Source organism: Bufo bufo, chromosome 9, assembly GCF_905171765.1.
Source record: "Bufo bufo chromosome 9, aBufBuf1.1, whole genome shotgun sequence".
Lineage (NCBI taxonomy): Eukaryota > Metazoa > Chordata > Amphibia > Anura > Bufonidae > Bufo > Bufo bufo.
The window spans coordinates 4,369,364-4,395,912 of record NC_053397.1 but is presented as its reverse complement, the minus strand read 5'-3'; the positions used below and the strand labels follow the sequence as shown (position 1 = coordinate 4,395,912).

General features: G+C 53.7%; 1 protein-coding gene across 5 annotated transcripts; it reads left to right on the top strand.

Moving 5' to 3' along the window:
• Positions 1–1,764: 1,764 nt before the first annotated feature.
• On the top strand, positions 1,765–24,132 carry HYAL2 (hyaluronidase 2). Of its 5 annotated transcripts, none has more exons than XM_040408555.1 (5): positions 3,043–3,200; positions 3,452–3,463; positions 18,867–19,819; positions 21,584–21,673; positions 23,162–24,132. In XM_040408555.1, exons 3-5 carry the CDS (start codon positions 18,887–18,889, stop codon positions 23,570–23,572), a joined length of 1,434 nt encoding a protein of 477 aa, XP_040264489.1. In that variant the 5' UTR covers positions 3,043–3,200; positions 3,452–3,463; positions 18,867–18,886; the 3' UTR covers positions 23,573–24,132. The 5 variants fall into 5 exon arrangements, with proteins under 5 accessions (XP_040264486.1, XP_040264489.1, XP_040264488.1 ...); XM_040408554.1 differs by having other exon boundaries at positions 3,067–3,172; XM_040408556.1 differs by having other exon boundaries at positions 3,117–3,228.
• The last annotated feature ends 2,417 nt before the right edge of the window (positions 24,133–26,549 follow it).

The window sequence follows — 26,549 nt, the reverse complement described above, 5'->3', positions numbered from 1 at the left end:
TACAAGCGTGGCCGAAAGTTTAGAGACTGGCAGAGCTTTGGTTTCTCTCACACTTGCGCTTGCGTTTTTCTCAGGCCGCCTGCGTTATCTCTAGACGTCACGTGATCAGATGAATTGTAGTTAATTGCCATAAAAATGAACTTTATCACAAAACCCCATTTCCCCCGCGTTTCCGCCCGTCCGTGATCTTCTCCTTGGCTCACACGTCAGTGATTTCCGGCTCTAGACACAGGGGCAGATCTCTCCCGTATACCTCATGTCTGTGGAGGCTCCGCTCCTGGTTTTGGCTCAGGATCAGTGATGGAAATCACTGACCGAACACTGACGTGTGACTGAGGCCTTGGCACAGACAAGGCAGCGGATCTCACTCTGTAATGCTGATTGGGGGGGGGGGGGGGGGGGTTCTTAAGATCATGGTCTTCTTCTGTTAACCATGGTTACCTCCAAGGAAGCAGTAATCATTGCATCAAAAAGGATTCACGGGCAAGAGCGTCGCTGCTTGGGGGAGTGCGCCGAGCTCGCCCCCCCTCTGATCATCAAGAACTTCAGGGAGAAAAGGTAAACTGCTGCGAAGACGGCCGAGGGCCCAGGAAGTCCGGCGAGGGCCAGGACCGGAGCGGTCAGGCCGGAGCGGGGGCCTCACATGAATGGGTCCGCAAAAAAACCCAGAACTCTACGGAAGCACTACAGAGCGCTTCTGTCCCGCAAAAAGATAGAACGTATCCTATCTTTTTGCGGAACGGGGACCCGTTAAAGTGAATGGGTCCGCGATCTGCTGCGGACGCCCCACGGTTGGTGTTCGTGCACGGCCACGGGACACACATGTTGGTGTGCAAGAGGCATAATGCTGTATTGTATTGGTAATACGACAGGCGGCAGTGGTAGTGCAGGATTGTACCAGTAATATGACAGGCGGCAGTGGTAGTGCTGTATTGTATTGGTAATATGACAGGCGGCAGTGGTAGTGCAGGATTGTATTGGTAATACGACAGGCGGCAGTGGTAGTGCACAATTGTACCAGTAATACGACAGGCGGCAGTGGTAGTGCTGTATTGTATTGGTAATACGACAGGCGGCAGTGGTAGTGCTGTATTGTATTGGTAATACGACAGGCGGCAGTGGTAGTGTTGTATTGTATATATGACAGGCAGCAGTGGTAGTGTTGTATTGTATTGGTAATATGACAGGCAGCAGTGGTAGTGCTGTATTACACCAGGCGGCCTCTATCTGTGGGTCACGCTCCAGAAGTAAAAGGGTTAACCTGGATGCTGGCACCATCTCCCGCCCAAGCTTCCTTCCTGCCCTGCTGGGTGCGGTGCCCGAGCCTCGGACGCGTCCACGGTTGGCACGGAGGGGTGTGACCCGGAGTGTGTTTAACCCCCGGGGGTCGTCGGCTTCATTCGCACCTTGAACCCTTCTGCTTTCCCACAATCCTGAATGTCTGACCTGCAGAGCGATGGGACGACAGGGGGTTGAGCTCTACCTCCTCCGGACTGCAGGACATGCTGAGAGTAGTAGTACAACAGCTGCTGTACACCAATAGAACGGAGGCTGACGGGACCCCTGGGGCCCCTTGCACCCTCTGCAGCCCCCTTGACCCGTGTTGGACGGCAGAGCCGTGAGGGCCCCGGTGATGTCCCTCGATATAGGGGAGGGGGCCACAGGAAGGAGATTAACAGCATGTTCTTATACACAATGTTCTGAGGGAGAGAATGTCACCTGTCAGCAGATTCCAGCGCGCGGCGGCCCCTCCTGTCCCGAGGGACCGCTAGAATAATAATGATAAGTGATCCCCACACCCATCATCCGCCGGGCCCTCCGTCAGCAAAGCTACTGGGCAGAGATGGGAAAACATCCTACTCCATTCAACAGAGGAAACCAGAGGACTGGGTGGGGGCCGCGGGGCCGGAAGGAAAGGGGAAGCCAAAGTGGACAGGGCAAGACGAACGCAAAGCCGGCGGCATCAGAGAGACAGCGACTGCAGGACTGAGAGCGCCTCGCACCACGAGCAGGACTGAGAGCGCCTCGCACCACGAGCAGGACTGAGAGCGCCTCGCACCACGAGCAGGACTGAGAGCGCCTCGCACCACGAGCAGGACTGAGAGCGCCTCGCACCACGAGCAGGACTGAGAGCGCCTCGCACCACGAGCAGGACTGAGAGCGCCTCGCACCACGAGCAGGACTGAGAGCGCCTCGCACCACGAGCAGGACTGAGAGCGCCTCGCACCACGAGCAGGACTGAGAGCGCCTCGCACCACGAGCAGGACTGAGAGCGCCTCGCACCACGAGCAGGACTGAGAGCGCCTCGCACCACGAGCAGGACTGAGAGCGCCTCGCACCACGAGCAGGACCGAGAGCGCCTCGCACCACGAGCAGGACCGAGAGCGCCTCGCACCACGAGCAGGACCGAGAGCGCCTCGCACCACGAGCAGGACCGAGAGCGCCAGGTGTCACCTCCAGGACTGAGAGCGCCAGGTGTCACCTCCAGGACTGAGAGCGCCAGGTGTCACCCCCAGGACTGAGAGCGCCAGGTGTCACCTCCAGGACTGAGAGCGCCAGGTGTCACCTCCAGGACTGAGAGCGCCAGGTGTCACCTCCAGGACTGAGAGCGCCAGGTGTCACCTCCAGGACTGAGAGCGCCAGGTGTCACCTCCAGGACTGAGAGCGCCAGGTGTCACCTCCAGGACTGAGAGCGCCTCGCACCACGAGCAGGACTGAGAGCGCCAGGTGTCACCTCCAGGACTGAGAGCGCCAGGTGTCACCTCCAGGACTGAGAGCGCCAGGTGTCACCTCCAGGACTGAGAGCGCCAGGTGTCACCTCCAGGACTGAGAGCGCCAGGTGTCACCTCCAGGACTGACAGCCCCAGGTGTCACCTCCAGGACTGAGAGCGCCAGGTGTCACCTCCAGGACTGAGAGCGCCAGGTGTCACCTCCAGGACTGAGAGCGCCAGGTGTCACCTCCAGGACTGAGAGCGCCAGGTGTCACCTCCAGGACTGAGAGCGCCAGGTGTCACCCCCAGGACTGAGAGCGCCAGGTGTCACCTCCAGGACTGAGAGCGCCAGGTGTCACCCCCAGGACTGAGAGCGCCAGGTGTCACCTCCAGGACTGAGAGCGCCAGGTGTCACCTCCAGGACTGAGAGCGCCAGGTGTCACCTCCAGGACTGAGAGCGCCAGGTGTCACCTCCAGGACCGAGAGCGCCAGGTGTCACCTCCAGGACCGAGAGCGCCAGGTGTCACCCCCAGGACTGAGAGCCCCAGGTGTCACCTCCAGGACTGAGAGCGCCAGGTGTCCCCTCCAGGACTGAGAGCGCCAGGTGTCACCTCCAGGACTGACAGCGCCAGGTGTCACCTCCAGGACTGACAGCGCCAGGTGTCACCTCCAGGACTGACAGCGCCAGGTGTCACCTCCAGGACTGACAGCGCCAGGTGTCACCTCCAGGACTGACAGCGCTTGCACCACAGGTAACACTGTAACATACCTTCAGCTGTGATTAGTATTGGAGCAGGATGGGTTTTCAGCGTCGCACTCCAGCTGTTGTGACACTACAATTCCCAGCATGCTTTATTCATTTCTATAAGAGTTCTGAGAAGAGCAGAGCCAGTGTACATGCTGGGAGTTGTAGTTTCACAACAGCTGGAGTGCCAGAGGTTGCCTACCCCTGGTCTAGATGTTTTCATTCATTAGCAGCAAGCAGAGGTTGAGACTGATGAGGTGCATCAGGGCTGCAGAGCTCCGGCTTTAGCTCGGTGACTGCTGGAAACATTCGGGGTTCTTCTTCCATGTGATTTTCCAGAGTCATCCTCCGTCAGCTGCAGCGTCGGGACAGGTGCCTCCCCAGCTGACCTGACATGTCTCACATCTATATATAGGAGACTGACACAATGTAACGACACGTCACCTGCCAATAAGGCTCAGTGCAGACGGGCGCGGGAACCTGCAGAGGATCCATTTACACCAAAAACCAAACACGACGACTGCAGTTTTGAGCAGTTCTTGTCCTTCCGTTGTAAAGGGTGAAATCCGCACAAAAGACCCACAAAATAATTCACACGGTGGTTTCTAGATCAGCGCAGCGGCGGCGGCGGCTCGGCTTCTGCATGGAAAATGAAGCAAAGTGTGTACGAGGTAATCTGTCACGCTGCTGGTACCGAGCAATCTGCAACGTGTGCAGGTGACCTAGGAGCCTGCAGACTCCCCATCACTGCCCTGCATGCCCCCCGCAGACTCCCCATCACTGCCCTGCATGCCCCCCGCAGACTCCCCATCACTGCCCTGCATGCACCCCCCCCGCAGACTCCCCATCACTGCCCTGCATGCACCCCCCCCGCAGACTCCCCATCACTGCCCTGCATGCACCCCCCCCCGCAGACTCCCCATCACTGCCCTGAATGCACCCCCCGCGGACTTCCCATCACTGCCCTGCATGCCCCCCCCGCAGACTCCCCATCACTGCCCTGCATGCACCCCCCGCAGACTCCCCATCACTGCCCTGCATGCACCCCCCCATTCACTGCCCTGCATGCACCCCCGCAGACTTCCCATCACTGCCCTGCATGCACCCCCCATCACTGCCCTGCATGCCCCCCCGCAGACTCCCCATCACTGCCCTGCATGCACCCCCCACAGACTTCCCATCACTGCCCTGCATGCACCCCCTCCGCAGACTCCCCATCACTGCCCTGCATGCACCCCCCCGCAGACTCCCCATCACTGCCCTGCATGCACCCCCCCGCAGACTCCCCATCACTGCCCTGCATGCACCCCCCGCAGACTCCCCATCACTGCCCTCTATGCACCCCCCTGCAGACTCCCCATCACTGCCCTCTATGCACCCCCCTGCAGACTCCCCATCACTGCCCTGCATGCACCCCCCGCAGACTCCCCATCACTGCCCTGCATGCACCCCCGCAGACTCCCCGTCACCACCTTGCATGCACCCCACCACCACTCCGCAGACTCCCCGTCACCACGTTGCATGCACCCCGCAGACTCCCAGTCACCACCTTGCATGCACCCCGTCACCACCCCGCAGGCTCCCCATCACCACCCCGCAGGCTCCCCATCACCACCTTGCATGCACCCCGTCACCACCCCGCAGACTCCCCGTCACCACCTTGCATGCACCCCGTCACCACCCCGCAGGCTCCCCATCACCACCCCGCTGGCTCCCCATCACCACCTTGCATGCACCCCGTCACCACCCCGCAGACTCCCCGTCACCACCTTGCATGCACCCCGTCACCACCCCGCTGGCTCCCCATCACCACCCCGCTGGCTCCCCATCACCACCTTGCATGCACCCCGTCACCACCCCTCAGACTCCCTGTCACCACCTTGCATGCTCCCCATATTTCAGTGACAACCAATATGGCGGCAGTAAAGGTAACCTGATTAAGATCTGCAGCCGTCGAGAGTTTCGCGCTGTGGGCGGAGTCCTCTACAATATTTAGTGTCACATTATGGTAGAGCAGAGGTTCGGGCCCTCATTTCCCCGCTATCTCGGTGCAGGAAAGGCTCCTCTGCATCTATAGGACATAACCTGTGGCCCCTGCAGGGCATGCCTGGGCCTTTTAGATATAACTTGGGGCCCACATGCGGCTATGACAGGCCGGGCAGCGGCCGAGTCGCTGTAATCTGCCCTGTGCCCCAGGGCGTCTGTTGTCTGGGTCGCCTCCATTATGTGGTCTGGAGGCCGGCGGGCAGATGGCGGAGGTCACAGGTCACTCACATTCCCCACATCACAGTCACACAGAGACAGCTGTCAGGGCAACAGGTGCAAAGTGACCGGGCGGCGGTGGCAGACCCTGGAGAACGGGGGAGGGCAACAAACATATCCTCCATAGGTTCCCCCCCGGCCCGGCATCTCCTCCGTCGCCCCCCCCCCCCCCCCCCCCCCCCCCCCCCCCGAGCCCGGGATCTCCTCCATCTTTTCCCACCGGCCTGGAATCCCCTCCATCACAGGATTTCCTCCATCTCTTCTCTCCCAGGTCCGGGATCTCCTCCATCTTTTCCCTCCGGCCTGGAATCTCCTCCGTTGCGGCATCTCCTCAGTCTCTTCTCCCAGGTCAGGGATCTCCTCTGTCTCCATCCCCCCTGCCCAGGATCTCCTCCATCTCTTCTCCCATGTCCAGGATCTCCTCCATCGCCCCGGGTCTTCTCCATTTCTTCCCTCCTGCCTGGAATCTCCTCCATCTCTTCTCCCAGGTCCGAGATCTCCTCTGTCAGAGGATTTCCTCTGTCGTCCCCCTCCAGCCCGGGATCTCCTCCATCTTTTCTCCCAGGTCCGGGATCTCCTCCATCTTTTCTCCCAGGTCCGGGATCTCCTCCATCTTTTCTCCCAGGTCCGGGATCTCCTCCATCTTTTCTCCCAGGTCCGGGATCTCCTCCATCTTTTCTCCCACGTCCGGGATCTCCTCCATCTTTTCTCCCACGTCCGGGATCTCCTCCATCTTTTCTCCCACGTCCGGGATCTCCTCCATCTTTTCTCCCACGTCCGGGATCTCCTCCATCTTTTCTCCCAGGTCCGGGATCTCCTCCATCTTTTCTCCCAGGTCCGGGATCTCCTCCATCTTTTCTCCCAGGTCCGGGATCTCCTCCATCTTTTCTCCCAGGTCCTGGGTCTCCTCCATCTCTTCCCTCCGGCACGGGATCTTCTCCATCTTTTCTCCCAGGTCCAGGATCTCCTCCATCTTTTCTCCCAGGTCCGGGATCTCCTCCATCTTTTCTCCCACGTCCGGGATCTCCTCCATCTTTTCTCCCAGGTCCGGGATCTCCTCCATCTTTTCTCCCAGGTCCGGGATCTCCTCCATCTTTTCTCCCAGGTCCGGGATCTCCTCCATCTTTTCTCCCAGGTCCGGGATCTCCTCCATCTTTTCTCCCAGGTTCGGGATCTCCTCCATCTTTTCTCCCAGGTCCGGGGTCTCCTCCATCTCTTCCCTCCGGCACGGGATCTTCTCCATCTTTTCTCCCAGGTCCAGGATCTCCTCCGTCTCGTCCCTCCGGCACGGGATCTCCTCCATCTTTTCTCCCAGGTCCGGGATCTCCTCCGTCTCTTCCCTCCGGCACGGGATCTCCTCCATCTCTTCCCTCCGGCCCGGGATCTTCTCCATCTTTTCTCCCAGGTCCAGGATCTCCTCCGTCTCGTCCCTCCGGCCCGGGATCTCCTCCATCTTTTCTCCCAGGTCCAGGATCTCATCTGTCTCGTCCCTCCGGCACGGGATCTCCTCTGTCTCGGGATCTCCTCCGTCTCTTCCCTCCGGCCCGGGATCTCCTCCATCTTTTCTCCCAGGTCCAGGATCTCATCTGTCTCGTCCCTCCGGCACGGGATCTCCTCTGTCTCGTCCCTCCGGCACTGGATCTCCTCCGTCTCGTCCCTCAGGCACGGGATCTCCTCTGTCTCGTCCCTCCGGCACTGGATCTCCTCCGTCTCGTCCCTCAGGCACGGGATCTCCTCTGTCTCGTCCCTCCGGCACGGGATCTCCTCCATCTTTTCTCCCAGGTCCAGGATCTCCTCCGGCCCCCAGTGGACACTGCTCCAGCTCACATGGCTTCACGCTGAGGAGGATTTACAGCAGTGGAATAGCAGGTCTTCCCAGCACCCGGCGGAGGCACCGGTCACTTAGGCAGGAGACATGCTGAACCTCATCCATTTTATGAGGGGGGATCAGTTCTGACCATAAGAGCCGACAATCTACAAAGCTACTGATGGACCTGTAACTGCTGAAGCCCTGTAGTGCTGTCATCGGGGAGACTGCATGAGGCCTGTAATGATGGGAGGGATTGTTCAGTAGTCCGTTCCCTCTATAGATCTCACCGCAGAGCTTGCACTCTACCTGCCCTCGCCAGCACTCTCACCGTCCGCGAGCCTGTCCCTTTAATCTTCGACTCCGCCCCCTCATAGTGGACTGTCCCATTCTGAGGGGTATCTGATGCCGCATAGGTCCGGCTTTCGGGGGAGGGGAAGGGGACGGAGAGCAGGACGCCCCTATCTGTGCCGGGAGCGGTGGTTGAGCCGAGATCGGGTTCTTTATGTGAATGAAAGGCCCGGGACGGAGACGAGCGGCGGAGAAACCATGAATCCGGGGAGGAGGCGGCGCTGAGCACCGGGCGGTGAGTGCGGGGCACAACACAACCAGCTCTGCTGCATATATACCTGTGTCATGTGTGTACACCGACAGATATACCTGTGTCATATGTACACCGACAGATATACCTGTGTCATATGTACACCGACAGATATACCTGTGTTATATGTACACCGACAGATATACCTGTGTCATATGTACACCGACAGATATACCTGTGTTATATGTACACCGACAGATATACCTGTGTCATATGTACACCGACAGATATACCTGTGTCATATGTACACCGACAGATATACCTGTGTCATATGTACACCGACAGATATACCTGTGTTATGTGTGTACACCGACAGATATACCTGTGTTATATGTACACCGACAGATATACCTGTGTTATATGTACACCGACAGATATACCTGTGTTATATGTACACCGACAGATATACCTGTGTTATATGTACACCGACAGATATACCTGTGTCATATGTACACCGACAGATATACCTGTGTCATATGTACACCGACAGATATACCTGTGTTATATGTACACCGACAGATATACCTGTGTCATATGTACACCGACAGATATACCTGTGTCATATGTACACCGACAGATATACCTGTGTTATATGTACACCGACAGATATACCTGTGTTATATGTACACCGACAGATATACCTGTGTTATGTGTGTACACCGACAGATATACCTGTGTTATGTGTGTACACCGACAGATATACCTGTGTTATATGTACACCGACACCTACAGATATACCTGTGTCATATGTACACCGACAGATATACCTGTGTTATATGTACACCGACAGATATACCTGTGTTATATGTACACCGACAGATATAATACCTGTGTTATATGTACACCGACAGATATACCTGTGTCATATGTACACCGACAGATATACCTGTGTTATATATATACACCGACAGATATACCTGTGTTATATGTACACCGACACCTACAGATATACCTGTGTTATATATATACACCGACAGATATACCTGTGTTATATGTACACCGACACCTACAGATATACCTGTGTCATATATATACACCGACACCTACAGATATACCTGTGTTATATATATATATACACCGACACCTACAGATATACCTGTGTTATATATATATATACACCGACACCTACAGATATACCTGTGTTATATATATACACCGACACCTACAGATATACCTGTGTTATATATATATATACACCGACACCTACAGATATACCTGTGTTATATGTACACCGACACCTACAGATATACCTGTGTCATATATATACACCGACACCTACAGATATACCTGTGTTATATATATATATACACCGACACCTACAGATATACCTGTGTTATATATATACTCCGACACCTACAGATATACCTGTGTCATATGTACACCGACACCTACAGATGTACCTGTGTCATATGTACACCGACACCTACAGATATACCTGTGTTATATATATACACCGACACCTACAGATATACCTGTTATATATATACACCGACACCTACAGATATACCTGTGTTATATATATACACTGACACCTACAGATATACCTGTGTTATATATATACACCGACACCTACAGATATACCTGTGTCATATGTACACCGACACCTACAGATATACCTGTGTCATATGTACACCGACACCTACAGATATACCTGTGTCATATGTACACCGACACCTACAGATATACCTGTGTTATATGTACACCGACACCTACAGATATACCTGTGTCATATATATACACCGACACCTACAGATATACCTGTGTCATATGTACACCGACACCTACAGATATACCTGTGTCATATGTACACCGACACCTACAGATATACCTGTGTCATATGTACACCGACACCTACAGATATACCTGTGTTATATGTACACCGACACCTACAGATATACCTGTGTTATATATATACACCGACACCTACAGATATACCTGTGTCATATGTACACCGACACCTACAGATATACCTGTGTTATATGTACACCGACACCTACAGATATACCTGTGTCATATGTACACCGACACCTACAGATATACCTGTGTTATATATATATATATATACACCGACACCTACAGATATACCTGTGTCATATGTACACCGACACCTACAGATATACCTGTGTTATATATATACACCGACACCTACAGATATACCTGTGTTATATATATACACCGACACCTACAGATATACCTGTGTTATATATATATACACCGACACCTACAGATATACCTGTGTTATATATATACACCGACACCTACAGATATACCTGTGTTATATATATACACCGACACCTACAGATATACCTGTGTTATATGTACACCGACACCTACAGATATACCTGTGTCATATATATGTACACCGACACCTACAGATATACCTGTGTCATATATATATACACCGACACCTACAGATATACCTGTGTCATATGTATACACCGACACCTACAGATATACCTGTGTCATATGTATACACCGACACCTACAGATATACCTGTGTTATATACACCGACACCTACAAAAATTAAATAAAATGACTATACACCCTGTTACTCTCTGGGGTCAGCTGAGTATATATCGTTACTGGGTATTCACTGTTTGTGTTAATAGCAGATTCAAGGCTCAGCAGTTGTTTGTGTAGAGAAATTCCAAATATTTTTGATTATATTTATAGTTCCATCATTGCAAAGTGTTCGAGGTGCCAAGAAATAGTCTCTCAGTAGTTTGGGCACACCTGTCCATTACTTCCAGCGCCCCATGTGTTCCCTGGGCGCCAAAAGACATCTAATTGGCGGTTTTTACAGCCCTATATTAAGGGCCACCAGGTAAAGACTAGTGTTATTATAGACATATGTCTATCTGTACCTGCTCCTGATGAAGGGGTTTGCATACCCCGAAACGCGTTGAGACTTTTTTATGAGCCATTTTTCTACATTAAAGAAGCCAAAGCCTTCAGCAACATTACTGAGGTGAAGCCTTTCTTTCCATACTGGGCAACTCCCAGTTGTGAAGACTGCACTGGCCGGGGGGTTGTTGGTCCATGCTGGTGTCTGGAGTTTATCCCCCCCCCCCCGTGAAGTGAGTTGATTATTATCTGTGGTTATACCTTCATATGGTTAATATATGTGATTGACTATAGGTGTGCTCTAGTAGTGTTTATTGTTCACTGACTTCCCTTCTCCTTTGAGTCTCACCCTGGATTAGGGTGGGCACCCAACCCTCATTTTTAGCTACTATCTATCTTTGGATCACTTTGTTTTTTTTCTCTGATACACTTTTGGGTTTGGCGCTTCTTATAGGGGTGTAACCTCTTTGACTTGTTTAGTCACTTTCTTTTACTTCTTTCTGGAACGACAGCTATGGAGACCAATTTTAAAGGGGTTGTCCTGGTTCAGAGCTGAACCCGGACATACCCTTATTTTCACCCCCGCAGCCCCCCCTGAGCCTAGCATCGGAGCATCTCGTGCCCTGCGCTAAATCGCGCAGGGCACGGGCTCTTTTGTTTACAATAACACACTGCCGGGCGGTAACTTCCGCCCAGCAGTGTGTTCGGAGACGTCACCGACTCTGAGGGGCGGGCTTTAGCTCTGCCCTAGCCGTTTTACTGGCTAGGGCAGAGCTAAATCCCGCCCATCAGTGCCGGTGACATCACCGGGGTTCCTGTCAGCCCCATGGAGAGCTCCGGTATATATCACCGGAACTCCTAAAAATGCCTTTGCCCTGCGCAATTTAGCGCAGGGCAAAGGAGAGCATCGGAGCATGAACTGCTCCGATGCTCATGTCAGGGGGGCTGCCGGGGTGAAAATGGAGGGATGTCTGGGTTCAGCTCTGAACCCGAACAACCCCTTTAAATTTGTGTGGGGTGTATGGTCTGAGCACTGACAGGCTGACCCCCACCCCTGTAACCTCTGCAGCAATGCTGGCAGCACTCATACATCCTCTGGATATGACACTGATCACTGACAGGCTGACCCCCCACCCCTGTAACCTCTGCAGCAATGCTGGCAGCACTCATACATCCTCTGGATATGACGCTGAGCACTGACAGGCTGACCCCCCACTCCTGTAACCTCTGCAGCAATGCTGGCAGCACTCATACAACCTCTGGATATGACGCTGAGCACTGACAGGCTGACCCCCACCCCTGTAACCTCTGCAGCAATGCTGGCAGCACTCATACAACCTCTGGATATGACGCTGAGCACTGACAGGCTGACCCCCCCCTGTAACCTCTGCAGCAATGCTGGCAGCACTCATACAACCTCTGGATATGACGCTGAGCACTGACAGGCTGACCCCCCTCCCCTGTAACCTCTGCAGCAATGCTGGCAGCACTCATACAACCTCTGGATATGACGCTGAGCACTGACAGGCTGACCTCCACCCCTGTAACCTCTGCAGCAATGCTGGCAGTACTCATACAACCTCTGGATATGACGCTGAGCACTGACAGGCTGACCCCCACCCCTGTAACCTCTGCAGCAATGCTGGCAGCACTCATACAACCTCTGGATATGACGCTGAGCACTGACAGGCTGACCCCCCTCCCCTGTAACCTCTGCAGCAATGCTGGCAGCACTCATACAACCTCTGGATATGACGCTGAGCACTGACAGGCTGACCTCCACCCCTGTAACCTCTGCAGCAATGCTGGCAGTACTCATACAACCTCTGGATATGACGCTGAGCACTGACAGGCTGACCCCCACCCCTGTAACCTCTGCAGCAATGCTGGCAGCACTCATACAACCTCTGGATATGACACTGATCACTGACAGGCTGACCCCCCACCCCTGTAACCTCTGCAGCAATGCTGGCAGCACTCATACAACCTCTGGATATGACGCTGAGCACTGACAGGCTGACCCCCCACCCCTGTAACCTCTGCAGCAATGCTGGCAGCACTCATACAACCTCTGGATATGACGCTGAGCACTGACAGGCGGAGCCCCCACCCCTGTAACCTCTGCAGCAATGCTGGCAGCACTCATACAACCTCTGGATATGACGCTGAGCACTGACAGGCTGACCCCCCTCCCCTGTAACCTCTGCAGCAATGCTGGCAGCACTCATACAACCTCTGGATATGACGCTGAGCACTGACAGGCTGACCCCCACCCCTGTAACCTCTGCAGCAATGCTGGCAGCACTCATACAACCTCTGGATATGACGCTGAGCACTGACAGGCTGACCCCCCACCCCTGTAACCTCTGCAGCAATGCTGGCAGCACTCATACAGTCTCTCGATATGACGCTGAGCACTGACAGGCTGACCCCCCACCCCTGTAACCTCTGCAGCAATGCTGGCAGCACTCATACAACCTCTGGATATGACGCTGAGCACTGACAGGCTGACCCCCCCACCCCTGTAACCTCTGCAGCAATGCTGGCAGCACTCATACAACCTCTGGATATGACACTGAGCACTGACAGGCTGACCCCCCACCCCTGTAACCCCTGCAGCAATGCTGGCAGCACTCATACAACCTCTGGATATGACGCTGAGCTCGTGCACTCCGCTTCTCTGGTCGGCCATAGTGAGGCCGGTTCTGATGGAATCTGTCTTGTTAAACCGCTGTATAGTCTGGGCCTCCGCTCTGCAGCTCAGTGTCAGGGTGTCGGCCATCTTTATGTAGAGCAAGGAGCTTTTTCTTCAGATCCTCGGAGAGTTCTTGGCCATGACCATTGTGTGATAAAGGGACAGTCTAGACAATGGGAAATGAGGAGTCGGGCCCCATGAGAGTGCTGGGGTGGGGGATGGGTCACTAGCAGACTTCATACTGTCCCTGCTGTTCTGCCCTTCCATAAAGACATTCCTAACACTTGGGCTCTGTTCAGACATGTCGGATATTCCGAATCCCATGTATGTGACCATGCAGCTGATAATTTCCAGGTGAACTTTTTGCAAAGAATTATCATAGTAATTAATGTGAAAAGCGAAAGAGTGAATGACAATAGGGCGACGCATGTGAACATGCGCTAAACACGCTAACCGTCTCCTCTCCATGTGTCGGCCTGATGAATACAGCCCCTGTTATCAGCCGCTCCTCTTATAACGCTCCAGCCCTGATATAACCTCCAGAGACATTACATCATCTGTGACTGATATCAGCGGCTCCTCTTATAACGCTCCAGCGCTGATATAACCTCCAGAGACATTACATCATATGTGACTGATATCAGCCGCTCCTCTTATAACGCTCCAGCCCTGATATAACCTCCAGAGACATTACATCATCTGTGACTGATATCAGCCGCTCCTCTTATAACGCTCCAGCACTGATATAACCTCCAGAGACATTACATCATATGTGACTGATATCAGCCGCTCCTCTTATAACGCTCCAGCACTGATATAACCTCCAGAGACATTACATCACATGTGACTGATATCAGCCGCTCCTCTTATAACACTCCCGCTCTGATATAACCTCCGGAGACATTACATCACGTGTGACTGATATCAGCCGCTCCTCTTATAACGCTCCAGTACTGATATAACCTCCAGAGACATTACATCATATGTGACTGATATCAGCCGCTCCTCTTATAATGCTCCAGTACTGATATAACCTCCAGAGACATTACATCATATGTGACTGATATCAGCCGCTCCTCTTATAACGCTCCAGTACTGATATAACCTCCAGAGACATTACATCATCTGTGACTGATATCAGCCGCTCCTCTTATAATGCTCCAGCACTGATATAACCTCCAGAGACATTACATCATATGTGACTGATATCAGCCGCTCCTCTTATAATGCTCCAGCCCTGATATAACCTCCAGAGACATTACATCCTATGTGACCGATATCAGCCGCTCCTCTTATAACGCTCCAGCGCTGATATAACCTCCAGAGACATTACATCCTATGTGACTGATATCAGCGGCTCCTCTTATAACGCTCCAGTCCTGATATAACCTCCAGAGACATTACATCATATGTAACTGATATCAGCCGCTCCTCTTATAACGCTCCAGTACTGATTTAACCTCCAGAGACATTACATTATATGTGACTGATATCAGCCGCTCCTCTTATAACGCTCCAGCACTGATATAACCTCCAGAGACATTACATCACATGTGACTGATATCAGCCGCTCCTCTTATAACGCTCCAGTACTGATATAACCTCCAGACATTACATCCTATGATATCAGCCGCTCCTCTGTATTGCGGTGATATTCTCAGCTCGGGCGGTTGTTGTAGGAGTGAGCTTTGCTGGTGTATGGACAACTGGCAGGTGGGAAGACCCTCATTCTCCACGTAGATATCAATCCCAGAGGCACAGTCTGCGCCTGTCAGATATTATGTATGTGTTGGAAACCCCCCTTTAAGCGGGACGCTCCATGGTCTTAGTCACCACTGCTTTATGCTAAGGCCTCCTGTGTCATGTCTGACTGTAGGACTGACCTTGTTGCCCATAGCAACCAATCACAGCACAGCATTCATTTTTCCACAGCAGTTTACAGAATGAAAGCTGCGCTGTGATTGGTTGCTATAGGCCACAAGGCCAGTCTTGGTGTTAAACATGGTTCTTGGGGGACGTTTCGCACCCGATGTCACGGAGTGTAATAAAACCTATAGAGGCACTGCCCATAGGAGCTAGCAATCTGAGGAGTCCTGGTAAGTTATCAGCACTGTAACCGCCGGCTCGATAAGTCTCTGCAGGGCGGAGTGTCCCTTTACAGAGGATTCACTTGTGTGTTTGTCCTGTAAATATCCTGGGTATGTACCTCAGGTAGGTCTTGTCCCTATCATGGACTGTCACACCCGGCTGCTCATTCTTCATTTGCTCTGTAGGATCCTCCAGGTTGTCAAGTGTAGGAGTCACGTGGGCGGGGCACTGTCAGCATCCTGTGCTGAGGTGTAGGAGTCACGTGGGCGGGGCACTGTCAGCATCCTGTGCTGAGGTGTAGGAGTCACGTGGGCGGGGCACTGTCAGCATCCTGTGCTGAGGTGTAGGAGTCACGTGGGCGGGGCACTGTCAGCATCCTGTGCTGAGGTGTAGGAGTCACGTGGGCGGGGCACTGTCAGCATCCTGTGCTGAGGTGTAGGAGTCACGTGGGCGGGGCACTGTCAGCATCCTGTGCTGAGGTGTAGGGGTCACATGGGCGGGGCACTGTCAGCATCCTGTGCTGAGGTGTAGGGGTCACATGGGCGGGGCACTGTCAGCATCCTGTGCTGAGGTGTAGGAGTCACGTGGGCGGGGCACTGTCAGCATCCTGTGCTGAGGTGTAGGGGTCACGTGGGCGGGGCACTGTCAGCATCCTGTGCTGAGGTGTAGGGGTCACGTGGGCGGGGCACTGTCAGCATCCTGTGCTGAGGTGTAGTGGTCACGTGGGCGGGGCACTGTCAGCATCCTGTGCTGCGGTGTAGTGGTCACGTGGGCGGGGCACTGTCAGCATCCTGTGCTGCGGTGTAGTGGTCACGTGGGCGGGGCACTGTCAGCATCCTGTGCTGAGGTGTAGGGGTAACGTGGGCGGGGCACTGTCAGCATCCTGTGCTGAGGTGTAGGAGTCACGTGGGCGGGGCACTGTCAGCATCCTGTGCTGAGGTGTAGGGGTCACGTGGGCGGGGCACTGTCAGCATCCTGTGCTGCGGTGTAGTGGTCACGTGGGCGGGGCACTGTCAGCATCCTGTGCTGAGGTGTAGGGGTCACGTGGGCGGGGCACTGTCAGCATCCTGTGCTGAGGTGTAGGAGTCACGTGGGCGGGGCACTGTCAGCATCCTGTGCTGCGGTGTAGGGGTCACGTGGGCGGGGCACTGTCAGCATCCTGTGCTGCGGTGTAGGGGTCACGTGGGCGGGGCACTGTCAGCATCCTGTGCTGAGGTGTAGGGGTCACGTGGGCGGGGCACTGTCAGCATCCTGTGCTGAGGTGTAGGGGTCACGTGGGCGGGGCACTGTCAGCATCCTGTGCTGAGGTGTAGTGGTCACGTGGGCGGGGCACTGTCAGCATCCTGTGCTGCGGTGTAGTGGTCACGTGGGCGGGGCACTGTCAGCATCCTGTGCTGCGGTGTAGTGGTCACGTGGGCGGGGCACTGTCAGCATCCTGTGCTGAGGTGTAGGGGTAACGTGGGCGGGGCACTGTCAGCATCCTGTGCTGAGGTGTCGGAGTCACGTGGGCGGGGCACTGTCAGCATCCTGTGCTGAGGTGTAGGGGTCACGTGGGCGGGGCACTGTCAGCATCCTGTGCTGCGGTGTAGTGGTCACGTGGGCGGGGCACTGTCAGCATCCTGTGCTGAGGTGTAGGGGTCACGTGGGCGGGGCACTGTCAGCATCCTGTGCTGAGGTGTAGGAGTCACGTGGGCGGGGCACTGTCAGCATCCTGTGCTGAGGTGTAGGGGTCACGTGGGCGGGGCACTGTCAGCATCCTGTGCTGCGGTGTAGGGGTCACGTGGGCGGGGCACTGTCAGCATCCTGTGCTGAGGTGTAGGGGTCACGTGGGCGGGGCACTGTCAGCATCCTGTGCTGAGGTGTAGGGGTCACGTGGGCGGGGCACTGTCAGCATCCTGTGCTGAGGTGTAGGAGTCACGTGGGCGGGGCACTGTCAGCATCCTGTGCTGAGGTGTAGGAGTCACGTGGGCGGGGCACTGTCAGCATCCTGTGCTGAGGTGTAGGGGTCACGTGGGCGGGGCACTGTCAGCATCCTGTGCTGCGGTGTAGGGGTCACGTGGGCGGGGCACTGTCAGCATCCTGTGCTGAGGTGTAGGGGTCACGTGGGCGGGGCACTGTCAGCATCCTGTGCTGAGGTGTAGGGGTCACGTGGGCGGGGCACTGTCAGCATCCTGTGCTGCGGTGTAGGGGTCACGTGGGCGGGGCACTGTCAGCATCCTGTGCTGAGGTGTAGGGGTCACGTGGGCGGGGCCTCGACCTGCTGGAAATATCTTCTGGTTATGCAAGACCTCGCCGGATGCCCTGAGCTGTAGGGTGGCTTCAGATTTTGCATTGGCAGTGTGTGATGACATCAGAGTTCCCCTGGCAGTGTGTGATGACATCAGAGTTCCCCTGGCAGTGTGTGATGACATCAGAGTTCCCCTGGCAGTGTATGTAGATCATGTGGAAGAGAAGTTTGCTTGAGAAGCAAGAAGAAACTAAAGCTGCACTAAGGGATTCTTAAAAGACAATTATTAACATAAAAACAATAAAATAAAGTTAAAACTACGCGTTTCGGAGATAATCCGTTACCTTCATTAGGCTGAAAACTGCCAATGTGTAGTCTAGTGAAGACCGGAAGTTACACTCAAGCAGCGGTAATGCATACTCCTCCAACATTTAAAAAATAAAAATAAAACTTTATGAAGACTAAACAGCAAATTGTTACATTCAACAAATGATATCCTTGGAATGAACCACAGTAATACAATTCTTAGAGGTAAAGATGTGCAAACAGTGTGACAAGCCACTCTGCATGTGCAGGTGATGACATCAGAGATCTCTGTCTGTGATGTCATCAATATTCAGCAGATGAGGACTTCAGAGCTCCTCTGGCTGTCTGTCTGTGATGTCATCAGAGCTCCTCTGGCTGTCTGTCTGTGATGTCATCAGAGCTCCTCTGGCTGTCTGTCTGTGATGTCATCAGAGCTCCTCTGGTTGTCTGTCTGTGATGTCATCAATACTCAGCAGATGATGACATCAGAGCTGTCTCCACATATTACTCCCAGGATGATTATTGCGCTATTATTGATGACTTGCTGAGCATTTCTCTCATCTTCTCTTCCTTATTCAGGTGTCTCCTCTGTTTTCACCATGCCTGCCTCCTTCATGTCCATCCTCTGGTGCCTCCTCCTCACCTTCCATCTTGACCTTTCATCTCCCGCAGTTGAGAAGCCCACTTTTCGCCCCATTTACAGTCGGCGACCATTTGTGGTCGGCTGGAATGCACCAACGCAGGAATGTCCGCCGCGACACAATGTGCCTTTCGATTTACGACTCTTTGACTTCAGTGCGTCTCCCAACGAGGGCTTTGTGGACCAGAAACTCACCATGTTCTACAAGGAGCGCCTCGGGTACTACCCTTACTATGATGAACATAACACTTCCTACTACGGTGGCGTGCCCCAGAACGCCAGCCTCAGCGCCCACCTCAGCTGGATGCAGGAAGGGTTAAAGAAATACATCAACAAGATGGTGGACGAGGAGGGTCTGGCCGTCATTGACTGGGAGGAGTGGCGCCCCATATGGTTAAGAAACTGGATCCCTAAGCACATCTACCGGGATATGTCCTGCAAGCTGGTGGCCGACCGCCACCCCACCTGGCCCAAGGACAACATCCAGAAGCAGGCGCAATATGAGTTTGAAAGCGCGGCCCGCAGCTTCATGGAGCAAACGTTGCTGCACGCCCGCAGCTTCCGGCCGCGCCAACTCTGGGGCTTCTACCTGTTCCCGGACTGCTACAACCACGACTACCAGACGGACAAGGAGCGCTACACTGGCAAGTGTCCGGACGTGGAGATCTCCCGCAATGACCAGCTGTCCTGGCTGTGGGAGGCCAGCACCGCGCTCTTTCCGTCCATCTACCTGAACCAGACGCTGGAGTCCAGCGCTCAGGGACGCAAGTTTGTGCAATTCCGGGTGAAGGAAGCCATGAGGATCGCAAACAAGCACCACAAGGACTACGCCCTGCCCGTCTACGTGTACTCCCAGCCCACCTACATGAAGAAGATGGACACCCTGTCCCAGGTAAGACCACCTCGTGTCACCGGACAATGAAGAATCCAGCATGGCCGCCCCTCTCCTGCGCTGACCAGTCCTCGCCATGTTTTGCTTTGCTTTTTAATATGGTTTCCTCTATTCACATCCAAAGCTGCTTTTGAAATAGAAAATAATGGTTTATCTCCTCCTCCTTTCTGTCATGTGACCCACCAGCTGACCTCTAAGTATGCAAATTCTGGCAGTTCAGGTTGATATCCCCTGCATGTATGGGGGGAGGGGTAGATGCAGGCAGATATCCCCTGCATGTATGGGGGGGAGGTGCAGGCAGATATCCCCTGCATGAATAGGGGCGGGGGGGAGTAGGTGCAGGCAGATATCCCCTGCATGTATGGGGGGAGGTGCAGGCAGATATCCCCTGCATGTATGGGGGGGGGGGGAGGTGCAGGCAGATATCCCCTGCATGTATGGGGGGGGGGGAGGTGGAGGCAGATATCCCCTGCATGTATGGGGGGGGGGGGGTGGAGGCAGATATCCCCTGCATGTATGGGGGGGGGGGAGGTGGAGGCAGATATCCCCTGCATGTATGGGGGGGGGGGGGGGGGGCAGATATCCCCTGCATGTATGGGGGGGGGAGGTGGAGGCAGATATCCCCTGCATGTATGGGGGGGGGGAGGTGGAGGCAGATATCCCCTGCATGTATGGGGGGGGGGAGGTGGAGGCAGATATCCCCTGCATGTATGGGGGGGGGGAGGTGGAGGCAGATATCCCCTGCATGTATGGGGGCGGGGGGGAGTAGGTGCAGGCAGATATCCCCTGCATGTATGGGGGGGGGGGGAGTAGGTGCAGGCAGATATCCCCTGCATGTATGGGGGGAGGGGGAAAGTAGGTGCAGGCAGATATCCCCTGCATGTATGGGGGGGAGGGGTAGGTGCAGATATTCCCTGTATATGATATAATTGGACAGGGAGACCCGGGAATCCAGCCCTGAATTGTGAGCCATTTGCAGGATCGGGCACGTCCATCGCAGGGGAATCCAAACCCCATGTACATTACACTGCAGCCTGCATCCACGTTCCAGAGCTCGGCTGCTCCCAAACCTCTTAGGGTCCATTCACACGTCCTCAAAATGGGTCCGCATCCGTTCCGCAATTTTGGGGAACAGATGCGGACCCATTCATTTCCAATGAAAAGGCATTTTCTATGAGAGTGCCGGTGATGTGCGGTCCGCAAAATGCAGAACGCACATTGCCGGGGTCCCTCTTTTTTTGAGGATCCACAAAACGCATACGGACGTATGAATGGACCCTAAGGAGGTGGACAGCCCCCAAAGATAATGTCCCCCTTACCCAGGAGCCCCTCATAGAGAATATAACCCCCTCCCCAGGAGCATCCATAGAGAATAGCCCCCTCCCCAGGAGCATCCATAGAGAATAGCCCCCTCCCCAGGAGCATCCATAGAGAATATAACCCCCTCCCCAGGAGCATCCATAGAGAATAGCCCCCTCCCCAGGAGCATCCATAGAGAATAGCCCCCTCCCCAGGAGCATCCATAGAGAATAGCCCCCTCCCCGGGAGGATCCCACCATATAGCCCAACCACAGATGCAGCTGATGCACGGAGATCTCATTTCTCTGTTCAGCCTGAGTCTCTTGCTGCATGAATAAAATGCTGGAATACAGTAAAGACTGACTTTGCGCGGTGTGAGAGGGCGAGTTGTTCCCCTATAGATTTTGTATGTTCCGGTCAACGTCTGCTTGTGGTAATGATTAATGTTTTATCTACTTTTTCCAGATAGATTTAGTCCACACCATTGGTGAGAGTGCTGCACAGGGGGCCGCCGGCGTCATCTTCTGGGGTGATGCCGAATATGCAAAGAACACGGTGAGTGCCCTGTCAGAGTGGTCACGCGTGACTCCGCTAGGAGGCGCCGTCATGTGATGAGTGTAAGATGTGTACATTGTCCTACATATCATCCTGGGGTCATCTGACCTCTCACGAGGCCTCAAAGAAAACGTCCTTCAACCTTGAGCTACATCGTGCTCTGAGCCTCGCCAGCTGATGTCAACTACTCATCCCAGCATTGACCTGCTAGGAGTTGTAGGTCTACAGCGACTGGAACATTAAAGGCTGCCAACTTCTGCCCAACTCTCCACATGCCACATTCTCCTGTATGTGATAACCTCATACACGGCCTCCTCCTGACCTCTGTCCTTCCCTTTCGCGATTCTCTTGGGCTCCACCTCCTCGCCTCTGTCCTTTCCTCCTGTGATTCTCCTGGGCTTGACCTCCTCACCTCTGTCCTTTCCTCCTGTGATTCTCTTGGGCTCATTCTCCTCACCTCTGTCCTTCCCTTTCGCGATTCTCCTGGGCTCGACCTCCTCACCTCTGTCCTTCCCTTTCGCGATTCTCCTGGGCTCGTCCTCCTCACCTCTGTCCTTTCCTCCTGTGATTCTCTTGGGCTCGTCCTCTGTCCTTTCCTCCTGTGATTCTCCAGGGCTTGACCTCTGTCCTTTCCTCCTGTGATTCTCCTGGGCTCGACCTCCTCACCTCTGTCCTTTCCTTTCGCGATTCTCCTGGGCTCGTCCTCCTCACCTCTGTCCTTTCCTCCTGTGATTCTCCTGGGCTCGACCTCTGTCCTTTCCTCCTGTGATTCTCCAGGGCTTGACCTCCTCACCTCTGTCCTTTCCTCCTGTGATTCTCTTGGGCTCGTCCTCCTCACCTCTGTCCTTTCCTCCTGTGATTCTCTTGGGCTCGTTCTCCTCACCTCTGTCCTTTCCTCCTGTGATTCTCTTGGGCTCGACCTCCTCGCCTCTGTCCTTTCCTCCTGTGATTCTCTTGGGCTCGTTCTCCTCACCTCTGTCCTTTCCTCCTGTGATTCTCCAGGGCTTGACCTCCTCACCTCTGTCCTTTCCTCCTGTGATTCTCTTGGGCTCGTCCTCCTCACCTTTGTCCTTTCCTCCTGTGATTCTCTTGGGCTTGACCTCCTCACCTCTGTCCTTTCCTCCTGTGATTCTCCAGGGCTTGACCTCCTCACCTCTGTCCTTTCCTCCTGTGATTCTCTTGGGCTCGTCCTCCTCGCCTCTGTCCTTTCCTCCTGTGATTCTCCTGGGCTTGACCTCCTCACCTCTGTCCTTTCCTCCTGTGATTCTCTTAGGCTCGTCCTCCTCACTTCTGTCCTTTCCTCCTGTGATTCTCCTGGGCTTGACCTCCTCACCTCTGTCCTTTCCTCCTGTGATTCTCCAGGGCTTGACCTCCTCACCTCTGTCCTTTCCTCCTGTGATTCTCTTGGGCTCGTCCGCCTCGCCTCTGTCCTTTCCTCCTGTGATTCTCCTGGGCTCGTCCTTCTCACGCTCTGTGTGTTTTCCGCAGGAGTCTTGTCTGAAGGTGAAGTCGTACCTGGAAGATATTTTTGGTGAATACATCGTGAACGTGACGACCGCGGCGGACCTCTGCAGCCGCTTTCTCTGCAGCTGGAATGGTCGCTGCCTAAGACAACACAATATGACAGACGGCTTTTTGCACCTCAGTTCGGAGAGCTTTCGTATAGTGCGTGCCGCGAAAGGTGTGAACACGGCAGCCCCTATGTGGGCGGAGGGGCAGCTCTCTGAGGACGACAAGCGCTACCTGAGTTCACATTTCCGCTGCCAGTGTTATGTGGACTGGTACGGCGACAGCTGCGGGACTCAGAGAAGCACCGGGAACCGAGCAGGAATCACAGGGCGCCCCAGGGGCCACTGGCTGCTGGGGTCACTGCTAGCCTTACTGCTCTTGCTGCTCTGAGGGTCACATGTGTCGTACTGGAAGTTAACACTACATTAGACTGTGGGTGATGGGGCCCCAGAATGTTATCATTTGGTCCCTGGAAACGTATTTACTTATTTATTTGAAATGAACTCTGTATCCGCCATGGGATGGCGCTGTGTATCCTACCTCGGACGCATTGATTCCGCCTGTGCCTTCACACAGGACCCAAGGGCTAGTGGTCCCCTCCACGTCTGAGACTGTGCAATAGGGTCTTCATCCTGCCTGCCCGGGGGCCCAATGTTTGACCTGGATCAGTGCAGCCTCCCAACCCCCAACAGGTTAAGGGTAATTGCACTCAGGAACCGCGTTACCTGCCGCTCACGCCGGTGCCTTGACCCGTTTTTTATACTGTTGGATGCTGCCATTTTGTAGTATTTTCTGAAGTCTCCTTGTCGTGTAGCTTTCGGGGCCACCGGGCATTGTGTGAATGTGCAGCGTCTAATCTGGAGCCGGTCATCCAGACTGCACACGCGCCCAGCTCTGCTATTCCCGACTGCCAACAACCAGAAACACAAAACAATAAAGTATTGTAAGAACCCAAAGCATCTCATGTTATTCCAGAAGAGACGGCGGCGCCGCCCCCCGGTGCTGGTAATAACCCCCTGTAGGGGGCACTACTTAAAGGAACACTCCACCATCTAATAAGTGTAAAAACCTTCACCCCCAGTGAAAAGTCCAGTATAAATAGAACTCCCTGCTGAGTGTTTGTTACTGTGTATCACCACAGTGGAAGCTATCAGCCTGGTATTCAGGATAGGTGTAGCTCAGAGAATTATCTACGCTAATACACTGCAACATACCCTCAGCTGTGTGAGTAAGACGCGATTTTAACTTCTAGATTTCAACAAGTCTGCTGCCTTTCGCTGACAGTAGGCAGAGATACTGAAAGGTAGGTGTCTTTCTGAGTTTTCGTTCCTTCAGTTAAGTTTAGTATCTCCCCCCCCCCCCCCCCCCCCCTTCCTTTACTGCAAATAGATGTGGATCATGTAAGAGCGTGGTCAAGGCGATGCTGGATCCAGCTCTGCGGGGGGTTGGGGCGATCTGTGGGATGGGCTTCTACACCCCCCCATATTCCAGGAATTGGTTGCAGCACTAGTGTCTACTGCATATGTCCTCACACCCTCTGACGCCCTGTAAGAGCAGCCGCTCGCCCGCTCTACTTCAGCAGGAGCCCGGGCCTCATTCTCCTCCTCCTCCTCGCAGCAACGTCTTCCAGATGTGAAACCCGATGTCTCCTTTACTGCCGTCGACCCCAAGGGTGTTATATGAAGCTTAACCCCTTCCTGAATGCCCGCGGTCCCAGTAGAATGAGCATCCTGCCAGAACCTGCTTCAGAAAGTGCTGCCGTTCTCACCCCTACCTACAGGCCATATAGACATCATTATAGGGGCTCCCGCTGCGGTGGGCTGAGCCCACACATCTGGTATACAAGGGCCATTTTATCTGATGACACCCCAAAGATGTGTGCCCAGATCAAACTTCCAGCGGTAATATCAGGTGACGGCCAAGGGGCGCCAGAAGCTGAACCTGCAGCAACCACTACAGAAGAGTCCGCCCTCACTGCGGCAGCATGAAGAGTCCTGCAAATCTCCAATACATTTCTGTTTCTGTTCTTTGCTTTTTTCATAATGTCTGCTTGATGTCAGAGAACAGAAACTCCTTATTTACAGGCAGAGACTAACACCCTGTTCTGACCTAAACTTGTTCACTCAGCTGGAGATTTATTACAATGGCATCCGGACATTATTACATGAAAGGAGATGATTTGTGGTCCTGATGTCCAGAAGATCCAGACCAGAAGAACAGAGGAAGTTTCCAAAACTTTCTAATAATAGAAGAAACATCTCTGCTAACAAGGGGGATGATTAAGTAACTTCCCTCCCACTACAGCCACCACTAGGGGGAGCTCACTACATACAGATTATACAGCCACCACTAGGGGGAGCTCACTACATACAGATTATACAGTCACCACTAGAGGGAGCTCACTACATACAGATTATACAGCCACCACTAGAGGGAGCTCACTAGATACAGATTATACAGTCAGCACTACAGGGAGTTCACTACATACAGATTATACAGCCACCACTAGAGGGAGCTCACTACATACAGATTATACAGCCACCACTAGAGGGAGCTCACTACATACAGATTATACAGCCACCACTAGAGGGAGCTCATTACATACAGATTATACAGCCACCACTAGGGGGAGCTCACTACATACAGATTATACAGCCACCACTAGGGGGAGCTCACTACATACAGATTATACTGCCACCACTAGAGGGAGCTCACTGCATTCAGATTATACAGCCACCACTAGAGGGAGCTCACTACATACAGATTATACAGCCACCACTAGAGGGAGCTCACTACATACAGATTATACAACCACCACTAGGGGGAGCTTACTACATAGAGATCTTGCAGCCACCACCAGGGCAAGCCCTCCCCCCCTTCCCTCGCCAATCTCATATTGATGACCTATCCTGAATATAGGTCATCAATATAAAAAAAAAGCGGACAACTACTTTAGTTTCAATTTCATATACCCTCTGAGTGAGTTGATAACATTTCTCTAAATAGCGACACCTGCTGTTTTTTCTTTTCCATATTTCTCTGGTCACATTAGTATTATTGATAAATTGGATGCACATAATCATTTCATAGAAAATATATGGAAATGTGGTAACCTTTAATAATTAACTTTTATTAATACTTATAATAAAATAAATGCCCTTAGATATAGGTGCAGAAAAATGGAGAAGGGGTGGACATCCACCCCACCCGTGGTGAGTATACAGTACTCCTAGGGAGGGTGTAGGGAAGAGGGGGAAGGGAATGCTGGGTCTCAGCCCCTATTATTACCCTGGTCAGAGGGCCCTTCTCCTGGTACACCGCAACCTCCTATACTGCCCCTAAATGTGTCCCTGACCATGTCTTGAGA